Source organism: Mixophyes fleayi, chromosome 9 (genome assembly GCF_038048845.1).
Source record: "Mixophyes fleayi isolate aMixFle1 chromosome 9, aMixFle1.hap1, whole genome shotgun sequence".
In the NCBI taxonomy this organism is placed as follows: Eukaryota; Metazoa; Chordata; class Amphibia; order Anura; family Limnodynastidae; genus Mixophyes; species Mixophyes fleayi.
In genome coordinates this window covers 21,027,473-21,049,267 of record NC_134410.1, presented here as the reverse complement: position 1 = coordinate 21,049,267, position 21,795 = coordinate 21,027,473, and the positions used below count along the sequence as shown (strand labels likewise).

The following is a 21,795-nucleotide window of genomic DNA, read 5'->3' as shown; positions in this document are numbered from 1 at the left end:
GATGTAAAAAAAAAAACCAACAAAACGTGATTCATCAGACCAGGTCATCTTGTGTCCCGACACCTTTTTCATAGCCAGCATTAAATTTTTCAGCAATTTGTGCTAGGCGGGCTAGCCTTCGTCCATAACCCTATTGCCGGTTCACAGGTTGTCCTTCCTTGGACCACTTTTGGTAGGTACTAACCACTGCATACCGGGAACACCCCACAAGACCTGCCATTTTGGACATGTTCTGACCCAGTCGTCTAGCTCTCACAATTTGGCCCTTGTCAAAGTTGCTCAGATCCTTACGCTTGGCCATTTTTCCTGCTTCCAACACATCAACTTCAAGAACGAACTTCACTTGCTGCTTAATGTATCCCACCCTTTGACAGGTGCCATTGTAACGAGATAATCAATTTTATTCACTTCACTTGTCAGTGGTTTTTATCTTGTGGCTGATCGGTGTATGTCCACGATGCTCTTTTATTTCTTTAACTAAAAAGACAGATATTGTGCAATAATACAGTGCAGTGAACTTACAATGCACAATATAGAGGCACAGTGCAAAAGCGTCTTTGGTGACACCATACACCTCAAATTCACAAGTGGACCTAGATTTCCAAAGTGCATGCGAGGAGCAGAGCTTTGCACAGACCATTCCAGGGCATTCCTTGCTTTGCAGAAGGGTACAGAACCACTATGCAAAACACTTGTCCCTATACTTATAGTGGGCAGAACTTTGCTCCATCTTATCAGTTCTGTGATGCAGCAGGTGCAATTAAAAATATGAATCTTCAAAACACTCAAAAGTTGCAACTGTAATAAGGACAGTCCTGATGTCCCCTCACCTGTGATTACTTGAAGAAAAGATACTAAACCAAGGACTGTTTTAGAAAAACTTATTTAACAAAAGGGTTTGTTCTTAAGCGGTAGGTATTTAGACTTGATGCGACATTTACACTTTTGCACAGGGAGCCTCTTCAGCTTTTCTGTCTCTCTGCCTCCCCACATGCACAACTAGTTTGCAGTGGATCGGAGAGGAGCATCTTGAAGAGCGCTGACCGGACAATCAAGGAGCACTGCAGCAAAATAAAAACGATTTGCACTGGGCATCCAGCGTGCATGATCCTTACATAGGGACAGGCCCACTAATCTTACAACAACTTAAATGCCTGCGGGATAAACTTTATAACCTGCATCAGATTCCGTCAGGACACTAAAGGTGAGAGAGGAACTTCAGCTGTTTGTACTAGAGTGAGGAGACAATACTTTGTAACAGAGCCGCAGTCGAATGTCCGGTGAACACAGTACTTACTTATTTTTACCTTTATGTTTCATATCTGAAAATTTAAATTCGGAGTTTTAGTGATCCTTTAATATAAGCTTACACTTGGGAACCTGGCATTTACAAACACTGTTCAGGCAGCTTAAGCACAGAATTCATAGCACACATCACAGACCGATAGGTCTTATAAAAGCAGCATTCATGGAGCCCATTAGCTAGCGCTCGTATGAAAAGTAATGGACGATCATACTGCTTGTTATGTGCAGAAAAATGCTGAATTGGATGGTGTGGATATACATCACTATTTCAGACAGGACACACAACATTGCATCATGAATGTACATTTGACACACAGTATAGACGTTTGGATGCATTGTTGAACTTTTTATTGATAGGTATTAAGCAATACAACATGAAACAAATCTTATTGGAAATCAAACATTCTGGAACAGGAATAACATTAGTGCACTGGAGGGAAGGGCGGGAATAAGACCAGGGGAGGTCTGCATAGCTCAGCAATGCATGTCAGTCAGTAAGAATTGAACCCTGTCACTTCACCAGTGGATCAGTATGTAACGTCAGACACTATTGCCCAATGGGCTGGAAGACTGAGCCAGCCCAAAAAAAAGGCATAAGAGTACGTTGGCCTCAAAATCAGCAATAACCACTGTAATATAACACTACACTGGAGGTCATTATGTGGATAGAACATCAGAAATCATAGTTTTAGTTCCATGAAAAGACCTGCTCCATACAGAAAAAAGTGCAATGTCAGCGCATGTCATTTTTGTTCTGTGCCTGGGGAACAAAAGGTGCCTAGTGCTCAAACTGGAGGCGCTCACAGTTTTATCGCAAAAAAATAAAAAGGTTTTTGTGTAGTGTGTAAATGTTTGTTGTGTCAGTGTAAAGTAGAGTCCGGTTTGCAAGATATGAACAAGCCTGTTAAATAAGGCCTGGCTCAAAGGCCTATAGGGTCTTCCTAATGCAAAGTATAATATTTTTACTTTCTTCGTGACGGACACTAATGAATGGAAAGTTAACAGGTGAAGGGTAATTTCAGGCTACAAACATTTAGAGACAAAACTTGAAATCCGAGCTCCCAGTAGAGATGGATTAAGACGTAATGGACATTTTGAACAAATTTACAGACCGACAGATCTCAGAACCAGGCTTAAGCAGAACATGAAGTGAAGTGTATATTTCTCAAACCTTCTATAAAGGCAAACTTGAGGTGTTGCCCGTAGGAACCAATCAGATTCTAGCATGTACTAGATAAATGATAGCTAGAATCTGAGGGGAGAACCTCCACTTTTCCTTTTAGAAGGTTTGAGACCTCTACCCCTAAAAGGTACATTAAGAGACCGCTCATATATATGCTCTGGAAAAATTAGTAAAGCGTATGAAAATACAGGAGTTAGGTGATCACACGTTTTCAGTGAGCCACTGATGCAGTGCACTTTTACCAATACAATCTATTGTACCAGTAGTGTGTTAGCACATTAGAAATAGGTCACAATGGTGGGAACAAGTCCCTAAGAAACCAATCATCCTATTTTTAAATACGGTTTTCTGGTGTTAGTTAGTGATTACAAAGTGCATTACACAGTGGATAAATGTGAACGTGCCGGTAAAGGGAACATTTTTTTCCTGGGAGTAATGGAATGAGGTGGAAATTTTGATTCATTGTAAAAGGAAACCCAACATGTGGGCAGGAAGTTGTTAACAAAAATAAAGCTAAATTGGTTCATGGAATAGGTAAGAGGAATGCATTGAAGGATAGACAAATCCAAATTTGGTTCCAGGAACACATCAGACTAATTAATAATGCAAATCATTACAGAAATCATTTTGCATTAGACAAAGATTTAGCTGCTGACAACACGCAATCTGCAAAGCATAATGATCAGGCACAGGTCTTGTGTAAGAAATGACACTATAAGAGGATATTGTACCCATGATAATGTAACACTGAAACCCTCCACCACGCAGTGCTTTCTGCTTGCCCACTTGCGTACAAGGCGTTATTTTAATACCGAGCTGTTGCATGGTTTATGCTGCTGAGCAAGAGGTAACCAGCCCTTTTCATTAACAGTACGGGGAGACAGACAAAGCTGTGACTGCTGAGGTCTGAAGAAAGAGCTAATACTCAGCTGTGTTAATCGCTTCACACTGATAATTAAGGCAGATAACGCAAGGGGCTGTCAGTACCTAGCAAAGTCCTTTGCAGCCCTGCAGCTCCAAAATCTCCCTTTAACTTTCATTATATAACAAAATGGGACACCCAGATTTGGTTTATACGGATTACTCCTTCAAAGCTCCTCTACTGAGCCAGTAAAATTAAAGAGGAAAAAAAAAATCATATATATTAAAAAAAAAAAAAAAAATAATCACCATAAAAAGAATTTAAGATTTGTAGTTTGAAGTTAGCCACATGAGACCCTCGTAGAGTCCCTCTCCGGTGTTGGCACAAGATGGCTGGACGTACCAGTTTCTGTCCCTGATGCGGGTTAGTCCAAGCTTTTCCTGGATTTCGTGTGGCTTCATGGCATCTACCAGGTCCTGTTTGTTGGCGAAAATGAGAATGATGGCATCCCTCATTTCACGGTCATTAATGATGCGGTGGAGTTCTTGCCGCGCCTCGTCAATGCGATCTCGGTCAGCACAGTCTACCACAAATATGAGGCCCTGTGTGCCTGTGTAATAGTGCCGCCAGAGCGGGCGGATCTTGTCCTGGCCGCCAACGTCCCACACATTGAACTTAACATTCTTATAAGTCACCGTCTCCACATTGAAGCCCACAGTGGGAATGGTCGTGACGGATTGGCCCAACTTCAGCTTGTACAGAATGGTGGTCTTTCCGGCCGCGTCTAGACCCAACATTAATATTCGCATTTCTTTGTTCCCAAACACCCTGGATAGCATATGCCCCATGATGGAGGCTTAGAGTCCATACAGCTGGGCTAGAGAGAGAGGGAGAGAGAGAAAGAGATAAAGAGTGAATATGAACGGTCTGTAAATTTGTGAAGTTACCCAAAGAGGTCATTAAGAGTCACCTCCAAACACACACTATACTTTATAGATCTAGAATATAATGAAAGGGGATAATTCCAGTAATACTTGTTGGTTCATGAGGCTCAGGGATAACTACTCTGAACTGTTTCATACAGAAAATAATTCAGTCTATTACTAAGTCTGTACTGTCATTATATCCAGTAACAAACACCAAGAGAATAGTTCGTATCTATCAGCAGCTATTGTTCACACCCATTGCACCGCACAGTAACTACGTTTGCTCTATGAACAGAAAAATAACATTTCATAGATCATTGCAACCAAGCTAAAAGAACAGTGCCATTGTATTTACTTATAAAGGTGTCTTAACATATTGTATTTGAATGGATGTTCTATATACATACTGTTAGAGATATCTAAATATCCTGTAACAATATTAGGGGCATATTCAATTATGTTTCCGGTCCGCGGGATCGTGCCGGAACGGGCCGCGAAGTTAATCCACAGTACCGCAATAACGTGGATTTTCGTATTCAACCCTATGGGGTGCGAACGAAAATCCACGTTATTGCGGTACCGTGGATCCTAATTGAATATGCCCCTTAGACTTACACTTCAGAGCATGGGAACATAGCTTGAAACCAGCTGTGCAAGGCAGGCTTGGCAGCAATCATTTCATTCAGACCCTGACCAATCAGTCCCTAATGTATTACCGATTTTGATTTCTTAATTGTGATATTACCAGAGATACACTAAGGGGAAAGGAAGTGGGTGCAGCGGATATGTATATCAGTTCTCTCCGGCACTCTTTACAACATATATGCTTTATTATCAAAATCTATCATTTAAAAGGAGAGGTTTATTGACACTACCTGTGCCTCCATACTAGACAGACTATACAGCTTCCAAAACAACATCTAGACCTTTTTCAAGTAGAGAGATTATGTAATCCTCTCTCCCTCCAACAGTGACCGCTGTGTTTTATAAAGGAAAACAGGCCCAGTTGCATGTTTGTCTTTAAGAACAAAACCATCACCTGTACTAAATTCTTAGTATAGTCTTGAATTTATTTACAGTTTTGTATACAATAGTATGCAGTGTTATACAGAGAAGTGCAGAATTAGGCTCAGGGCGACACATATACAATTTCTTTCCTGAAATATTTAGTAAAAGCATAGGCTTTATTTCAATAACGCCTACTGTGGAATATCTATTTCCATTCCCCTATCACTAAATTTATCTGCTTAATGACCGGAAAGTTTAAACCCACTTTTGCCCTGGCCGGTATTCAAGATTTTGTGATGTGGCCGTTATACTGATAGTTGCTCGTTCATCCAACTGAACTTTATATTGTTATTGTTTTATATTTTTTAGATAAATAGGACATTCTGTTAGTAGCATATATCAATAAATAGACTTTTTCTGCAGTAAAAAATGTGAAAACATAGTAAATTTATATATTTTCGTCCACCACTTGATTCTGTCTAATAGAAAATACTCTGCACCTATCAGTTTTGTACCCCCAACACTGCCCGTCTTTCTTGCACCATGCAGTTCTCCTGCACCCCTCTGCTAGTGCTGGCCCTCAATACTGGAGGTTAAGATGTATCATCTACTGGCGCAAAATGCTGAACCTAAACTATCCCAACTGCTCTGGTAATCTGACAAATTACAAAGTATTTTGTGTCTTGAGGAATACTTTTATGAGCCGAAACGCGTTGGAGCGTTGATGGGGGAAGACCAACCATTTATATTCTCCATAAGTACTACAGAATATTCTTGAAGCTCCACATTTATCAGTACATGTTCTGGACGGGCACTGTTTATATTTTGGATGCCTTATTCTACTTTATATCTGGTACGAATATCTGTATGTCTATGTATGGAGTTGTTCAGGAAGTGATATATGTTTTTTATATATGGGAGTGGAATAAATATCCATTGTTTTTTTTAATCAAATCTACAGTATTACACTGTGTGTTTTTTTCTTTTCCCTTTATTCTATGTGTGGGTTATATTTACCCCTTTTCACTCCTGTGGTGAGAGTCCACACAGAAAAAACATCAGTGTGAGTAAACTACATATCTACAAGAGAGTTAAGAAGCTGGTGTCTTCTTTGGAAGAAATGTATCTTTTCTTTTTGACCGGGACTGGTGAAAAAAAATTATATCAATAATACTGTGGACTGCTTTGTCCTCATTTCTCCTTCTGCCCCGGATTGGATACAGAGAAAGATACTTTATAGACATCGTCTATGTGAAATTGATACACCTTGTTGCTTATGTGTATCTATATCAGTAGGCGCCTTTACTCTAATTTTTGTAATTTGTCAAAGTATTTAAAATGCCTTCTGTATGCCACACTGTACAGTCATAGAACACTTAATACCAATCAGATCACTAATAATCCAACACTATCTAATGTATACTTTAAAACACTAATAGCATCTCCTAAAATACTAACGTGTTAAAAACCAAAGAAACAGATAGAGAGCCACCAGAGCTCCTACGGCCTGCACATGGAAACAGCCGTCCTTCTTTCTTTACAGTGGGATAAAGAGAAAAGTGCTCTGACCCGCTGTAAATGTACTGTGGCCAGCCCTATGCCAGTTAAAAGAGAACTTGGCACCACATTCAGGTTGGCTCAGAATGACATTTGCTTATTACACTCACAAACATGGGCATAAATAAAATATTCAGTAAAAAAAAAAAGTCAAAACGTAAGCGGTGTGAAGTTGGGGAGGGGGAGTATTTTGATAGACTTGAAAAACGTGACTTTTCAAAACTGGATAAAAAAGAAAAGAAAGAAGAAAAACAAGGCGTGCATACAATGCATTCACTGTCAGCAAAGTGCAGAGGAGACATTGGTGTCATTGTCAGCAGATCAAGCACTTATGTGCACAGACTTGTAGCTGTTCCTCTGCACAACAATACCAGACACCAGGCAACTACACAACGCTTTGCATATTTATCTAGCTTGACCAACCCAGAAATGTACAGAACAGAACCAAAACTGCAGCCCAGCCACAGTGTTCAGTTATACTGGAACCCAAGCAACCAGGTGGAGGTCTAGCTGCAAGGACGCAACACAACATTCTACACCATGAAATGTGTATGGGTTAATACACTGTATGTCCATAAATATAGCATAGGACCCTAGACCTCTATGGGAATGACAGTAATCAGAGTTAACGGTAGAGAAGTCCGATTTCTCCAGAGTTGATCCTTTGTTAAATTGGGCGAAAAAGTAAAAGAGCTATTTTTGCCTGACATTAGACTCTTCACTGCTTCATAAATAGACCCCTTAATTTTAACATTGGCCAATGTAACTAAACTTGTGAATTTAAAAGGATATTTCAGTCCACTACATCTTATACAGAACTGTAAATAATATGTATACCGAACATAACAGCTATGCAGAATGCACTATATTTGGCACAATTTTATTATTAAATCATTATAGAAGTGGCTTTTTATGCAATACTGTGTCAGGTGAAACATAAATAATGTATCTCTCTGTATGTGAACAACATATGTTCCTCATATTATTCCAAAAACATACTATCAGCTTAATTGGCTGCTATTAAATTGAGCTTAGTCTCTTTTGGTCTGGGTGTGTGTATGTTTGAGAATTTAGACTGTAAGCTCTAATGGGGCAGGAACTGATGGTAGTTCTCTGTACAGCGCTGCAGAATTAGTGGCACTATATAAATAGATGATGATTATATTGGTAATGGAAAGTACCATAGCCAAAACTACCAATCCTCCCACCAGCTAGATGGCACTGAAGCAGTGGGCATTCCTGGAGAAACATAACATCACATGTTCACTTCACATCCAATCACTTGGCACACACTTAAGCCAAAAAAGCCCAATGCTGCAGTCTCATCCTACTGGGGGTACCCACATTAATACCAATGTAGGTACCCAAGAATGACAACACTAGGTATTGCTTTTAAGTATTTGTCAAAAGTATACTCATTTTTATTTAACACTTAAGTGTGCTTGTTATTATTTTATAATCTTGTTGTTCAGTGCTTGCTTCCAAGTGACATTATAAGATAAATATGCATTGTGCAGACACTGTAAGCAATGACAGAATTGCATGCCTGTATGTATATTTTTTACAGCAATTTTGACTGTTGTAGAAGGTAGAATGGCTTTCTTGTTAATGATGATTTCTAAAAGCAGTATTGGTAACATCTGAGGTAAGGCCCTATAATAAGCACATTTATCTGGAAATATTTGCACTTCTTACTGTACTTATAACTGAGATATCCCATCATCTTCTATTCCTACTTGCCTGATATACACTCACTACTTACTGTACTTATAACTGAGCTATCCCCCTCCTCCATCATTCCTCCTCTCACGAGGTACTCTGCCCATTCTTTATTATACATATAACTGAGCTATCCCTCTCCTCCATCATTCCTCCTCTCACGAGGTACCCTGTCCATTCCTTATTATACATATAACTGAGCTATACCCCCTCCTCCATCATTCCTCCTCTCCCAAGGTACCCTGTCCATTCCTTATTATACATATAACTGAGCTATACCCCCTCCTCCATTATTCTCCCTCTCCTGAGTTACCCTGCCTATTCCTTATTATATATATAACTGAGCTATCCCCTCTTCCATCATTCCTCCTTTCATGAGGTACCCTGCCCATTCCTTATTATACATATAACTGAGCTATCCCCCCCATAATTCCTCCTCTCCTGAGGTACCCTGCCCATTCCTTATTATACATATAACTGAGCTATCCCCCCCTCCTCTATCATTCCTACTCTCCCGAGGTACACTGCCCATTCCTTATTATACATATAACTGAGCTATCCCCCCTCCTCTATCATTCCCTCTCTCCTGAGGTACCCTGCCCATTCCTTTTCATACATATAACTGAGCTATCCCCCCTCCTCCATCATTCCTACTCTCCTGAGGTACACTGCCCATTCCTTATTATACATATAACTGAGCTATCCCCCCTCCTCCATCATTCCTCCTCTCCTGATGTACCCTGCCCATTCCTTATTATACATATAACTGAGCTATCCCCCTCTTCTATCATTCCTCCTCTCCTGAGGTACCCTGCCCATTCCTTATTATTCATATAACTGAGCTATCCTCTACCTCCATCATTCCTCCTCTCCTGAGGTACACTGCCCGTTCCTTATTATACATATAACTGAGCTATCCTCTACCTCCATCATTCCTCCTCTCCTGAGGTACCTTGTCTGTCCATTCCTTATTATACATATAACTGAGCTATCCCCCTCCTCCATCATTCCTCCTCTCCTGAGGTACCCTACCCATTCCTTATTATACATATAAATGAGCTAGTCCCCCTCCTCCATCATTCCTCCTCTCTTGAAGTACTTATGCCACTCCCTCTATTCATTGTTATATAAGTACAATTGATATTTAAAGCAAAGCTGTCACTCAGACAGTCCCAGTATACATATGCCTCTGTAGTAAATGTCCTTGCAGCACAGACACCCCATCATGTACATCACTATCGTGTATCTTCCCCTGTTTCATACACGGGCCAGCACGTACACTGCCCCGTCACTCACAGTTAATGCTGGGTGTCCACGGTCCCGGCTCCTGATCCCGGAATCGGAAGGGCGCGGGCGAAAGAACCACACCAGAGCTAATTGCGCATGCGCAGATCCCCGCCCACCCAGCACACTACTTCAGTGCGGCATCTGCGCATGCTGAGTGCCCTCACCCGGCCTTGGCTCACTCTTTACGCACGCGCAATACACCCTTCGCACTCACTGCGGCTGCGCCGTTCCCACCCTGATGTCCATTCAAAAGAACACTGTTTCACTAGTTATTGGCGCATGTGTGTTCCCGGTTTCTTTCTTTAAAGTACAATTCATTCTGAAATGTGTCTTGGATTCAATGCTCCTGGTGGCGGCCATTTTCTCGGAGACCTTACTTAATGGAAAACACAAAAGACGACAGCCCAATGACTAAACTAGAGACTTATCGTGAAATAGTTTTATGTTTAGTCATAAGCTAAAGCAGGGAGGAGTAATTGCAGGTGCTTGACTTTCCTTACGTCCTCTGTTCTACAAGACAGTGTGATTTGTGGACCATCCCATAGGGGAGAGCAGGATGCATGCAAAGCATAGTCCCAAATATTACATATTTGTCACTGGAAATGTCCCTATTTAACAATCCCAAGCTATTACTACATAGTACAATTTTTCTTACAATGCACAATGGAGAACTTCTCAATGTCTATAATTGTTCTCTGGAAACATTCATTCAATTTTAAAGTTTTGGAATACTTGTCTACTTCTCATACCTCACTTCTGGTAGATGTTGGGAGGAGATCTAAATAGAAGAGGCTGGCAGAATTCTATGACACCACTCACCTCATCAAGTGGTTAGGACAAGTGTTTGGTGACACTGATTTTGCCATCACACCCTTGACCATTGGAGATGCGATTTTTATCATTGCGCCACATAATCATCATGAGCTATTTATATAGCGCCACTAATTCCGCAGCACTGTACAGAGAACTCACATCAGTCCCTGCCCCATTGGAGCTTACAGTCTAAATTCCCTAACATACACACACCCTGAAGAGACTAAGGTCAATTTAATAGTAGCCAGTCAACCTACTAGTATGTTTTTGAAGTGTGGGAGGAAACCAGAGCACCCAGAGGAAACCCATGCAAACACAAGGAGAACATACAAACTCCACACAGATAAGGCCATGGTCAGGAATGTAACTCATGACACCAGTGCTGTTAGGCAGAAGTGCTAACCACTAAACCTCCGTGCTGCGCACATCCCTGCTACCTTGCAGGCTGGTATGCCTCCTTCTGAGAAAACTTTTCTCTCCTGGGAGTCTGGGAGGTCTCAAGCTAATTTAAGGTTTTCTTGGATTTACTGGGAAGGTAGACAACTCTTTATTTGGTGAAAGTGCTATAGCAATGGACAGCATACACTTGTTTGCATTTATGTAACCCAAGACTAATTCTTTGATTACATTTTTTAATTGTAGATTTTAAATTAAATTCTTGTTTTGGTGACTGGCAGATGAATGCAGGGAAAACTTAATATTTGTGTACTTGTGGTGGGTTGCCCCTATATTTCTTTGCCATGTTTGCTGTTTATAAATTGGTTGCACAACTTACATTTTTAGACTAGAAGTTGATGTTCCCTGTTAAACTCCTGTGTTTGCTTATGATAGTTGCAGACTGCCACTGATTGGGACACGAGGGATTGGTTGCCATACGAAATGGGCTACTCAGAAATGTCTGCTCTTAGCAGAGTATTGTTGAGTTCAATATTCAACTTGCTAGTTGAGTATGAGAATATGTTACTTTGTATTATTAATACTTATGGATACATGTAGCAGAAGTATTTTTAAGCAGTGTGTCACCCATATATTTTAGTGCTTATTTCGGGGTTATCTTGGAAATTGATGTTGGCTAGCTTTTGGCTGTCTTTGTACAGGTATGGAATTAGGCTACTTCAGACTTAATAACTCTCAGTGTTTGGGCCATTGTCACAAAACCACATTGTAAATACATCACACTGCAACCTCCCTCTTCTAGGGATAAAAACACGTAGGCATTATGACCTGTTGAAATTGAAAAGGAACAATATGAATATGAATCAATAGCCAACCACAGTTCAGTATGGGAAAAGCAGACATAGCACTACAACCAATGAGAGAGCAAATTGCTTTCTGTAGCATCATATAGATCTCTGACTGTCGGAAAGGGTTGTTAAACAGAACATGCCACAGCATTTGCTGGATATGGGACTATATATACCGCACACTAAGCTACATAGAATGGCGATGTTGAGACTTTATTATATGTGAGACACTTGTACCATTGTGTCGTTGAGGAGAGGATTGAAAAGACTATTACTAAAGTTCCAGACAATAATTATCTCCAGCTCTTCCCATCAAATGGTGCTAACATTTGCAACCCCACATATGCCACCAACTTGCCCTAAAATCTACCTGTTAAAACGGGTGCATAGATACATAATGCCACAAAACAGCATTTATACTTTCGGAAAAGAGCCTGACTGGCTTGGGATGTGGGGTTGACATTCACATACATATGGCGGTGTTTAGTGACCAACTTCTGAATGACTTTCTGAGTGAACATAGCTAAGGCAGTATAATTCATCATCATCATCATCACCATTTATTATATAGTGCCAGCATATTCTGTAGCACTTTATAAAGGAGGAAACAGTTCATCCTCCTTTACAACATATCAAGAATAGTTTTCTGGTTTTAGTCCATCTTTAAAGTCATAAAATATGATGTTTATCCGCATATATATATATATATATATATATATATATATATATACACACACATTATCTAATATATATAAGCCTAGCGGCGTGTGTTAGTGTGTGTGTGTGTGTGTGTGTGTGTGTGTGGGAAAAACTATTTTCTCAGAAAGGGCTCATCCAATTGACCTGAAATTTGGTATACTGACATTATTTGACAAAAAAATTATAATAGTGAAGTCAGTTAACTTCCATCATCCCCCCTTCCCCCCATGGGAGGGGTAATAAAGGCTAAATTTACCAGTTGAGGGCTCAAACTCTTGACCGTGTGGGTATTTATTTACCAGAGCCTGGGTTTGGTCATGGACAATTGTATGTCGCATTTTCACGAGTACGGAGAGGCAGTGATGTGAAAGTGCAGGTTATGAATACTGCCCTTCAAGGAAGACTGATTGAGCACAGCGATAAGGTGTTTAGCAGAAACGTTGTGTATCGAGAGGTTTTAGAACAGTAAGACGATGGAGATTAAGGATGTGGCGATGAAGATGAAGGATGAGGCGATGGAGAAGAATGATGAGGTGGTGACATGTGGACAAAACCACGTTAAAAAAGGGCGCTTACGTCGGGAAGTAATGCTCTTCCCCTGAGGAGGCCTGGCCTAGCCCCAAATGCATGACAAGAACCTTTTTAACACCTTAAGTAGCTTGATTTGACTAGAATGCATGAGTATCATGCACGGGTTAACTTGTAGTTTTATATGCTATCAGTGGTACAATAGCCTGTCCTTTAGTGGGCGCTATTTATAGATAGTATTTAAGTTGAAGCAGTGAGTGTGGTTTAGATTATCTGATACAATTGGTTTAGAGGCACAATTTTAAATAAAGTGGTAATCGTGGGGCATATAGTTATTATGAATAATTCAGTTTGCGTGGAATTGAAATTAAACTGCAAATGCAAATATTATCTGCCTGTGTTGTGGCAGTGTACTGGAACCAGTGGCACGCTTTACTCCTGCTGAGGCAGCGACAAGACACTGGCAGGAGCAAGGAGCCAGGGGAACTGATGGATCAGGTGGATTGCAGCAACATCAGTAAGCCATATTTTGAATTTCTGTTTGACAGGTAAAACTTATTCCAATACCATAAACAGCGTAGGCACATAGGATAATATAAATAATTCTTCCACATTGTCCATGGTGTTTGAATAATGTATGAATCTAAACTACATGATTACCAATACATTTTATTGGATTATTAACCTTAGTGTTAATTTTGCTTGCTCACGATTTGTATAAACTCTTTGGTTAGAGGCTCACTATTGATTGAGACTGGTGCCGTAATTATACCTGCTTCAGGCACAGTTTATAATGTCCTGTCTGATGGCTTAATCTGAAGTCGTGATTATGACGAATGTCAAATGTGATTACCCTAACTCCTTATTTTATTGAAGAAATACCACACTATGAAAAAAGCCCTCTATTCTGTTTCATTAAAGGGTTTGTACGTTTTGGACCATTCCTTAATTTATCCCTTATGACCCCTCAATACAGTAAAACAGCAGGGAGCTGGTGTGTGCCTCTGTTACCTGAACTGTCTCAATTTCGTTGTGACAGTCCGGAATTTAGGCCTCTGTCCCGCTGTCCCATTCGGGGACATGTTTGTTTTGCATGTGGGAATATTGGGAGGTATCATTCAATTCACAGCGGTGCTGCATAGCAGAGCAGCGGTGCAGAGGTAAACGGGTGCAGCACACCTGCTATCATAGCTGGCATGGGCATGCTGGGCAGTTGCCCATGAACATAAGAGCCCCATGGTCATAGGGGCCCCATAGGCTTGCCAACTTCTCAGTATACTATTCCGGGATATTTATTCAGAACATTCAAAACCTCTTTATTAAAACGTTTAGGTGGACTAATCACCCACAGTATCAGTTATTACCTGTACATGCGATCTTGCTGTTGCAAATTCATATTTTGACCTTGATGAAAACAACATACACGTACTAATTGTACATAAGCAAGACAAAATCAACACACATAATTTCTTGAAGCAATTCTCAAATAAATTTCGCAACTGTTTGTGTTGAACACTTGATTAATAATAAATAATTCATAGTAATTTCATACTGTGCCAACTCTGTCTGTATGATTTCCCAACTGAGTATCGTTTTTATGTTAAATTTCTTGTTTTTCAACTTCAAGGCTCATGTTATACTATCCAAACATTTGTGTGGATTATCCTCTACTGTATAGCATGTTTTTTAATGTTTTGTTAGAGGTACCAATAAATATAAGCTTAGTTTTATTGATAATTTACATTTTTATTCCTGCGAGTGGTTGTGTAGGTAAAGCCTCAGTGCACTGCTTAGACCGGCTGTTAAGACGGCCCTTGCCTGCTATTGGTGCGTGCTGCAGTGTTTGGGGGGAAGGGAGGCAGTTTTCTGGGGGAGTGACCACGCCCCCATTGAGCCACGACCACGCCCTTGTGGCGTGACCACGCCTCTTGTGACGTCAACCCCTTCCTAATACATGCTGTTATATTCCCTTTTGTCTTTTGCTATATTTAAAGTGTTTTTTCCTAATTAACGCCACACATATTGCTAATAAATTTTGTGGTACATTTTCTAAGCCTATAATTAAACTGTACTTCATAGTCATGGCAATTTTTCTGCAGGCCACATAATCATTTAGAGGGCGGACAGTATAGGGAAAGGCTGCAGGGGTTTAGAAGATAAGTATGTCATTACTATGGAATTCCTTCTTTGTGGGGTTATAGGTCTCCTATCCACTCATGTTTTTGCATGCGCTTTAACTAGCGCTTTATGTAGCATTCTGCTGCATTCCGTTTGCATTCCAATTTTAGGAACACATCTTATTTATTTTTTGCATTTACTGCGGGATGAGCTCCAAATACTAGTAAAAACATTAGCAGCAAATTTGCATTTAAAATTGCGGTTTGCCAGCAGTTTTAAATGCAGTAAACACCAGTAGCTTTAAGGACTTAAGTAGGAGACACAAAGAGGTATTGGCAGAAGCAGCTAGAAAATTGCATTTCATCAATTACATTCATAAAAAACAAATACATTCCAAGTGCAAATTTCTACAGGAAGATGGTGCTAATTTTGCCAGATTATTTGATTCGGATTACAGTGGTTCTCATTACAAAAACACAAGAACAATAATAAGTAAGAAGTAGGTTTATTCTTCCCATTTAATTTTATAGTGAAATGACTTAACTTTTTTTTTATTTTCAGAAATGTGCATTAAGAACATAGTAAATAAAATGATGCAAATTGCAAATACATTTATATGTGATATGCAGAAAGTGGTAACAGATTTTTGGTAGTATTTAAAGGGAGAGTATCACCTACTGATGATAACTGTTTTGGCGAAGGGCTACAACAAAGCACCCACCCTTTCTGGCAGAATGAATTTAGCTAATGGCATTATATGCCGTGGAACAGTCAGCATGGAGTCCTCGGTGATGTAACATCTGGGGAAGCCGTATATATAAAAGTCCTCACCTACCACGTGGTTAAAAGGTCTCCAAACCTGTCCCAAATGCATATTTAACATCATTTTCCACTTTACAGTAGTCCAGTTGTGATGCACATATGTGTTATCCTGTATTGTGAAACAGTAGACATATCACAGCCACATTTGTATTATTCTTTTTTTTTTTTTGTGAAATTTGCTTTCTTTCCATAGACATGCAATTGTGTTATCCTGTATGGCGAAGCAGCAGTAATCCCATAGGCATGTGTTTATATTATATTTTACTGAAGCTTGCAGTCATTTCACAGACACGTGGCTGTGTTTTTATGTGTAGTGATTTTTGTCGTCATTCCATAAGCATGTGGTTATGTTATCCTGTCTTGTGAAGCATACAGTAGTTCCTTACACTGATGGTTGTCTTGTGCAGCATACATAGATATGGTTGTATACTCATGTGTGGTGATTCCTGCAGTACTATTGTAGACACGTAGTTGTGTTATAATGAATCGTGAGGCATAGACACGTGGATGTTTGTCCTCTCTGGCTGTGTTTGTGGTATTTTCTCTCTAAAACACATGCTTGAAATCTTTCCACAGCTAGACACACGGAAATGTGTTTATGCTATTTAGCCAAAAGAGACGTGTGTTACAGCTTTTTCTGCCTTCTGTTGTAACTAAGGCAGAGACTGATCTTCCCATCTGTTATTAGATACACCCAGAAGAGCTTCTTTTACATTATCCAGTACCATGTGATTCTTCTGTGTAGTAGGTCAATCTATCAGATGCTTCCTGTACTAGCCATTCCACCATGTCCTTCACCTCTACCCTTAGTGACCCCCAGTCTCTGTCCTTACACCCCATCTCATCGTCCTCATCCTTGACACCTATCTGGCCGGTCTTTTGTTCTTGGTAGACAAGGTCTGTTATGTTTGATGATGATGTTGATTCCTCGTCACGTAACTTCAGAAGTTGTGAGTGTGGTTCCTCAAACATTGTAGTGCTAGGGGTATTGGTGACTAGTGTCTTCTTCCTGACTGATTTGTCAAGCCGCCCATTCTCACCCTTCTCCCACGTCCTCATAGTGAAGAATTCTTGTTGACATGTTTCAGAGGGCACACACTCTTGATGCACATTGAACATGGTACCTTCCTGGTTCAGATTATCTCTGAAGCTGTCTGTAACACTTTGCCTGCCCCGAGCCGCAGATGTCTGTGAAAACTCTCTGGTATTTTTTCCTGATTCTCCTACCTTTTGTGTTATTCTCCCCTTTGCTAGTGTGTCTTTTCCCTGTTCCCTCACAATCTCTTTAGGATTTTCTTGTTCTGGAAAGTCTTTTCCTGGTTCTTCCACTTTCTCTCTGTAACTGTTCTGTTTTAGCGAGTCACATCCTTGTTCTCCAACTTTCTCTGCATTACACTTTGTTTCAGCTAAGTTGTTTCCTAATTTGCCCACTTCCTCTGCATGACTGTCCATTTCTAACAAATAGTTTTCCAGTTCTTCAGTGATCCCTACATTATTCTCCTGCTCCAGCATGTCTTTTCCCACCTCTCCTGCCATCTCTAGATTACTGTCTTGTTCTAGCAAGTCATCTCCCATTTTTCTTACCGCTTCTATATGAATCTGGTGTTCTGGCCAGTCATCTTCCACTGTTACCACCACCTCTGCACAACTCTCTTGTACTGGCAAGTCATCTCCCACCTTAACCACCTCCTCTGCATGGCTGTCTTGTTCTGGCAAGTCATCTCCCTCTTTAACCACCACCTCTTCATGACTGTCTTGTTCTGGCATGTCATCTCCCACGTTTACCACCACCTCTGCATGACTGTCTTGTTCTGGCAAGTCATCTCCCACTTTAACCACCTCCTCTGCATGGCTGTCTTGTTCTGGCAAGTCATCTTCCACTGTTACCACCACCTCTGCACGACTGTCTTGTTCTGGCAAGTCATTTCCCACTTTAACCACCACCTCTACATGACTGTCTTGTTCTGGCAAGTCACCTCCCACTTTAACCACCACCTCTGCATGGCTGTCTTGTTCTGGCAAGTCACCTCCCACTTTAACCACCACCTCTACACGACTGTCTTGTTCTGGCAAGTCACCTCCCACTTTAACCACCTCCTCTGCATGGCTGTCTTGTTCTGGCAAGTCACTTCCCACTTTTACCACCACCTCTGAATGGCTGTCTTGTTCTGGCAAGTCATCTCCCACTTTAACCACCTCCTCTGCATTAATGTATTGTACTGGCAAGTCATCTCCCACTTTTCCCACCTCCTCTGCATGACTCCCTTGTTCTATGAATTCTTTTAGAAATTTACCCTCAATCTCTCCATGACTCTTCTGTTCTGTTAAGTCTTTTTCCAGGTGCCCCTCTTTTTTTGGTGGACTTTTTTGATTTGGCGAGTCTTTTCTGCCTTTCAATACCTTCTCTGCTTGGCTCCCATGTTCTAGCAATTCACTACCTAGATCCTCCACCTTTTCTGCACACCTCTCTTGTTCCAGGACTGCTTTCTCCATGCCTCTTGTCCCATTTACATGACTTACCTGGTCTAACAAGTAATTTCCAAGGTTCTCAACTTTCTCCGCATGACTCTCCTGTTTTCCCGTGGCTCTGCCTATATCCCCTACCCTCTCTGCTTGATTATTTTTTTCAAGCAGGTCTTTTCTCTGTTCTCCTAACTTCTCTACATGACTCTCTTGTTCTCTGAAGCTATTATCCGCCTTTCCTGCACATTCTGCATGAACATCCTGCTTTAGCAAGTTGTTATTTGTTACTCCCAAACCATCTGAATGGCATTCCTGTTCTACCAAGACTTTTCCTTTTTCTTCCACTACGTCCTCATGACTATTATGGTCTTGATGTTCCTTTACCACAACACTTTCCATGCCATGGATACATTGGGCCATCTCTATCACTTTCTCCTTTTCTGTGGCATCTCTCTCCCTCATTAATCTATAACCCCTAATTTTCCTAAGGAAGGATGCTTTAGAATATGGTTTTAGTTCTTCTTCCGCAATTAACTGATTGCTTTGCTCCTCTGTCTTTTCCTGAAGGTTATTAATTTGCTCACAACTACCTGTTCTCTCTGCAGGTTTCAGGCAAGGTAGCCGGAAGATGCTTCCTCCCACCACTCTCCGCTTTTTCCCCCTAACAACCTCTTTGTCTTCTATATTGGCTGAGGGGTCCTCTTCCCAATTATTCCGTTCTGTCCTCTTCAGAAAGACACAGATAAAAGCTTCTCTGAGGCAGGATGGTTGAGCTGCTTTAGGAGTCCCGCTGCTTTCCCCAGAGGTCCTCCGTAGTTTTTCCTGTCTATTGGACGTTGTATTTCCAGAACTCTCTGCTTCCTCCATCTGTGTAACTCCCATATCCTCACTGTTTTATGGCTTGTGGCAATATACGCCGTATCTGGGTGAAAAAATAAAGTTGTTAGTCTTTGGAACAGCGAACTATGGCACCACCCTGTGTTAAAGTTTCCAGTATCCCACTTGTCATCTTGTAGAGGAGTCTGTAACAAGTCACAAGTCACTCTTCTAATAGCATCTGCTTCCCAGCTACATGTGTTGGAGGTCTGATAGCACTAGCAATGTTCTATTCTGCTATCTTCTCCTGTAGATCACCTGCTTCCTACGCTTTACTATCCTAGAGCTGTCTTTATCCCATCTTTGTCCCATATTATACTGTCTTAGAGGAGTCTGCATTACATCTATTTCCAGTGCAGTTCTGACCTAGAGATATCTTTTCCCACAGACCTCCCCATTTCATCCACAAACATTCTCTTTGAGTTTTCTTTGGGTTCCGTTACCGTTTGCTAATACTGTGTGGGTTATGTTCTGGTATTAGGTATGTGGTCACCTTAGGTATATTGTATGTTGGTCACCTTTCTCCTGTACAATGTGTGTGGTGTGTGTTTTCTGGGGCAATATTTGTTTGACTTTCTATGTTAGTATATTGTATGCTATATGTTTTGAGTGTTTGCAAAGTCCTCTACCTTCGGTTATTATAATAGAGGTCATCTGTTACAGTATATGGGTTCCCTGAACTTTAGTAGGACATTTTGGGTGTTCTCCCTTTCTAAGCATATTATGGGTATCATATGTCTCTGATGTCTTACATGACATAGCTCTTTTCTCATGATAGGGGACTGGATTTTCTGGTCTCCTAGTGCAGTACATGTGGTCACCTATTGTTCTTGAGTGAATAATGGTCGTCCTTTGTATTCCACATGGTATGATGTATAGGAGTCCTCTATCTTCTGTACAGTGTAAAGTAGATTATAGTGCAGTGTATTAATGTGATATATGGGTGTCCTCTAGTCCTTGGTCTTGTATATTAGGTTCACCTTTCTGCTGGTGCAGTGTATGGTAGTCTCTTATGGTGCCCTATGTACGATATGTGCTGGTATGATAAATAGTGTCATCTGTTCCTGCTGCAGTCTGTGTTCTCTCTTATGTACTAGAAGTCCCTGGTATCTTCCTACTGTACATAATGTGAATGACATCTGTCCCATGGTTTCAGCGTTCCCTACTATAATGTATTCAGGTCCTATGTGGTTCTATATTTGGGTTCCATTCCCCACCCCTTCCGTCATCTTACACAGCGTGTAGCCTTGGATCCTCTCTTCTGCGGGATGCAGACTGTGTTTCTGTGCAAACAGACCCCTCCACCATCACACACAGACGTCGTTCGCACTTCACTCAGGTTTCCATAGCAACCAATCTGCAAAACCATTCACCCCGAGAGAATGCACTTACAGACATGTGGATATTTGTTTCTCTATATAAAGTCTTCAGCCACATACTCGTGCCTTATGATCACTGATTATGGCACGGGCAAATGCTGCTATGTTACTTAGAATGCAGGTTTACATTATGAATTATTTATAAAGATTCTTTGAATCCATACACAGACTGGTAGGAAGACACAGTATTGACTGTATAAGATATTCTTGTTAGAACTGATTGAATGTGGTAATTGATCATAGCTGCCAATATTTAAATATCCAGGGCAATGCTGCCAGTCTGGTACATTCCTACACATGATGTAGAGTATGCCTGTGCTAATTATCCAACATCAAATGAGTACTGCAAATGATTCATTTTCAGAAAAACTTATGCACCGTATAGCATAAGAACAAATGTTGAAAATATACTGCAGAATGCAAAACGAGATATGGTACTAATAATATGTGCAGACTAGAACAGATACTAAGGACACACAGCAAGCAGAGCATGATAAGATACCATGCAGTTTTACATACATGTAGAATAGGAACAAGAACTGAGAATGAAATGTAGTGAGCAGAACAAGGGAAATGGTACAGTGCCATTGTCCATACAGGCACAATAGGAGATGTGGTACTATATAGTTTACCATGTGTACATAATAGGAGCAGGTTTTGAGAATTGCACATAGATCAAAATAAGTGTTACTGTAGAGAGGTTGTACTGTGCAGGTGTTTTATATAAAAACATGCGTTGCTAACAAGTGAAACTTCTGAAAAATAATGTTTTTAGTAAAATCCAATAGATATAGTTATGTATAGATCTATGCCCTGAAGAAACTATAGCCAAACTAGGAACTGTGTATCACCACGGACTTGCACCAAATCTACATTACTCCAGAGATGATAAGTATTGACTGTTAATACTCCGATTACCTGGACTTTAGTGGTTGGCCCTAATGGGCTGGATGTAATAGCCCGGAGTTCCAACAGACCCAAAAAGACTCTGGGGTTAATTCTGGGA

General features: G+C 40.7%; 2 protein-coding genes and 1 long non-coding RNA gene across 5 annotated transcripts in view; 1 reads left to right on the top strand and 2 right to left on the bottom strand.

Annotated features, from left to right (window-relative positions):
* LOC142102164 (uncharacterized) overlaps positions 1–21,795 on the top strand; it is a 57,177-nt gene that overhangs the window by 12,852 nt on the left and 22,530 nt on the right. The window lies entirely within an intron of this gene.
* Positions 1,637–9,989, bottom strand: LOC142102161 (ADP-ribosylation factor 6-like). The gene is made up of 2 exons (XM_075186832.1): positions 9,857–9,989; positions 1,637–4,227 (listed from the first exon to the last, which is right to left on the bottom strand). Exon 2 carries the CDS (start codon positions 4,196–4,198, stop codon positions 3,671–3,673), a length of 528 nt encoding a protein of 175 aa, XP_075042933.1. The 5' UTR covers positions 4,199–4,227; positions 9,857–9,989; the 3' UTR covers positions 1,637–3,670.
* LOC142102160 (uncharacterized) lies at positions 15,739–20,779 on the bottom strand. 2 transcript variants are annotated; one of them, XM_075186830.1, is made up of 2 exons: positions 20,645–20,779; positions 15,739–19,456 (listed from the first exon to the last, which is right to left on the bottom strand). In XM_075186830.1, exon 2 carries the CDS (start codon positions 19,414–19,416, stop codon positions 16,786–16,788), a length of 2,631 nt encoding a protein of 876 aa, XP_075042931.1. In that variant the 5' UTR covers positions 19,417–19,456; positions 20,645–20,779; the 3' UTR covers positions 15,739–16,785. The 2 variants fall into 2 exon arrangements, with proteins under 2 accessions (XP_075042931.1, XP_075042932.1); XM_075186831.1 differs by lacking the exon at positions 20,645–20,779 and adding an exon at positions 20,232–20,623.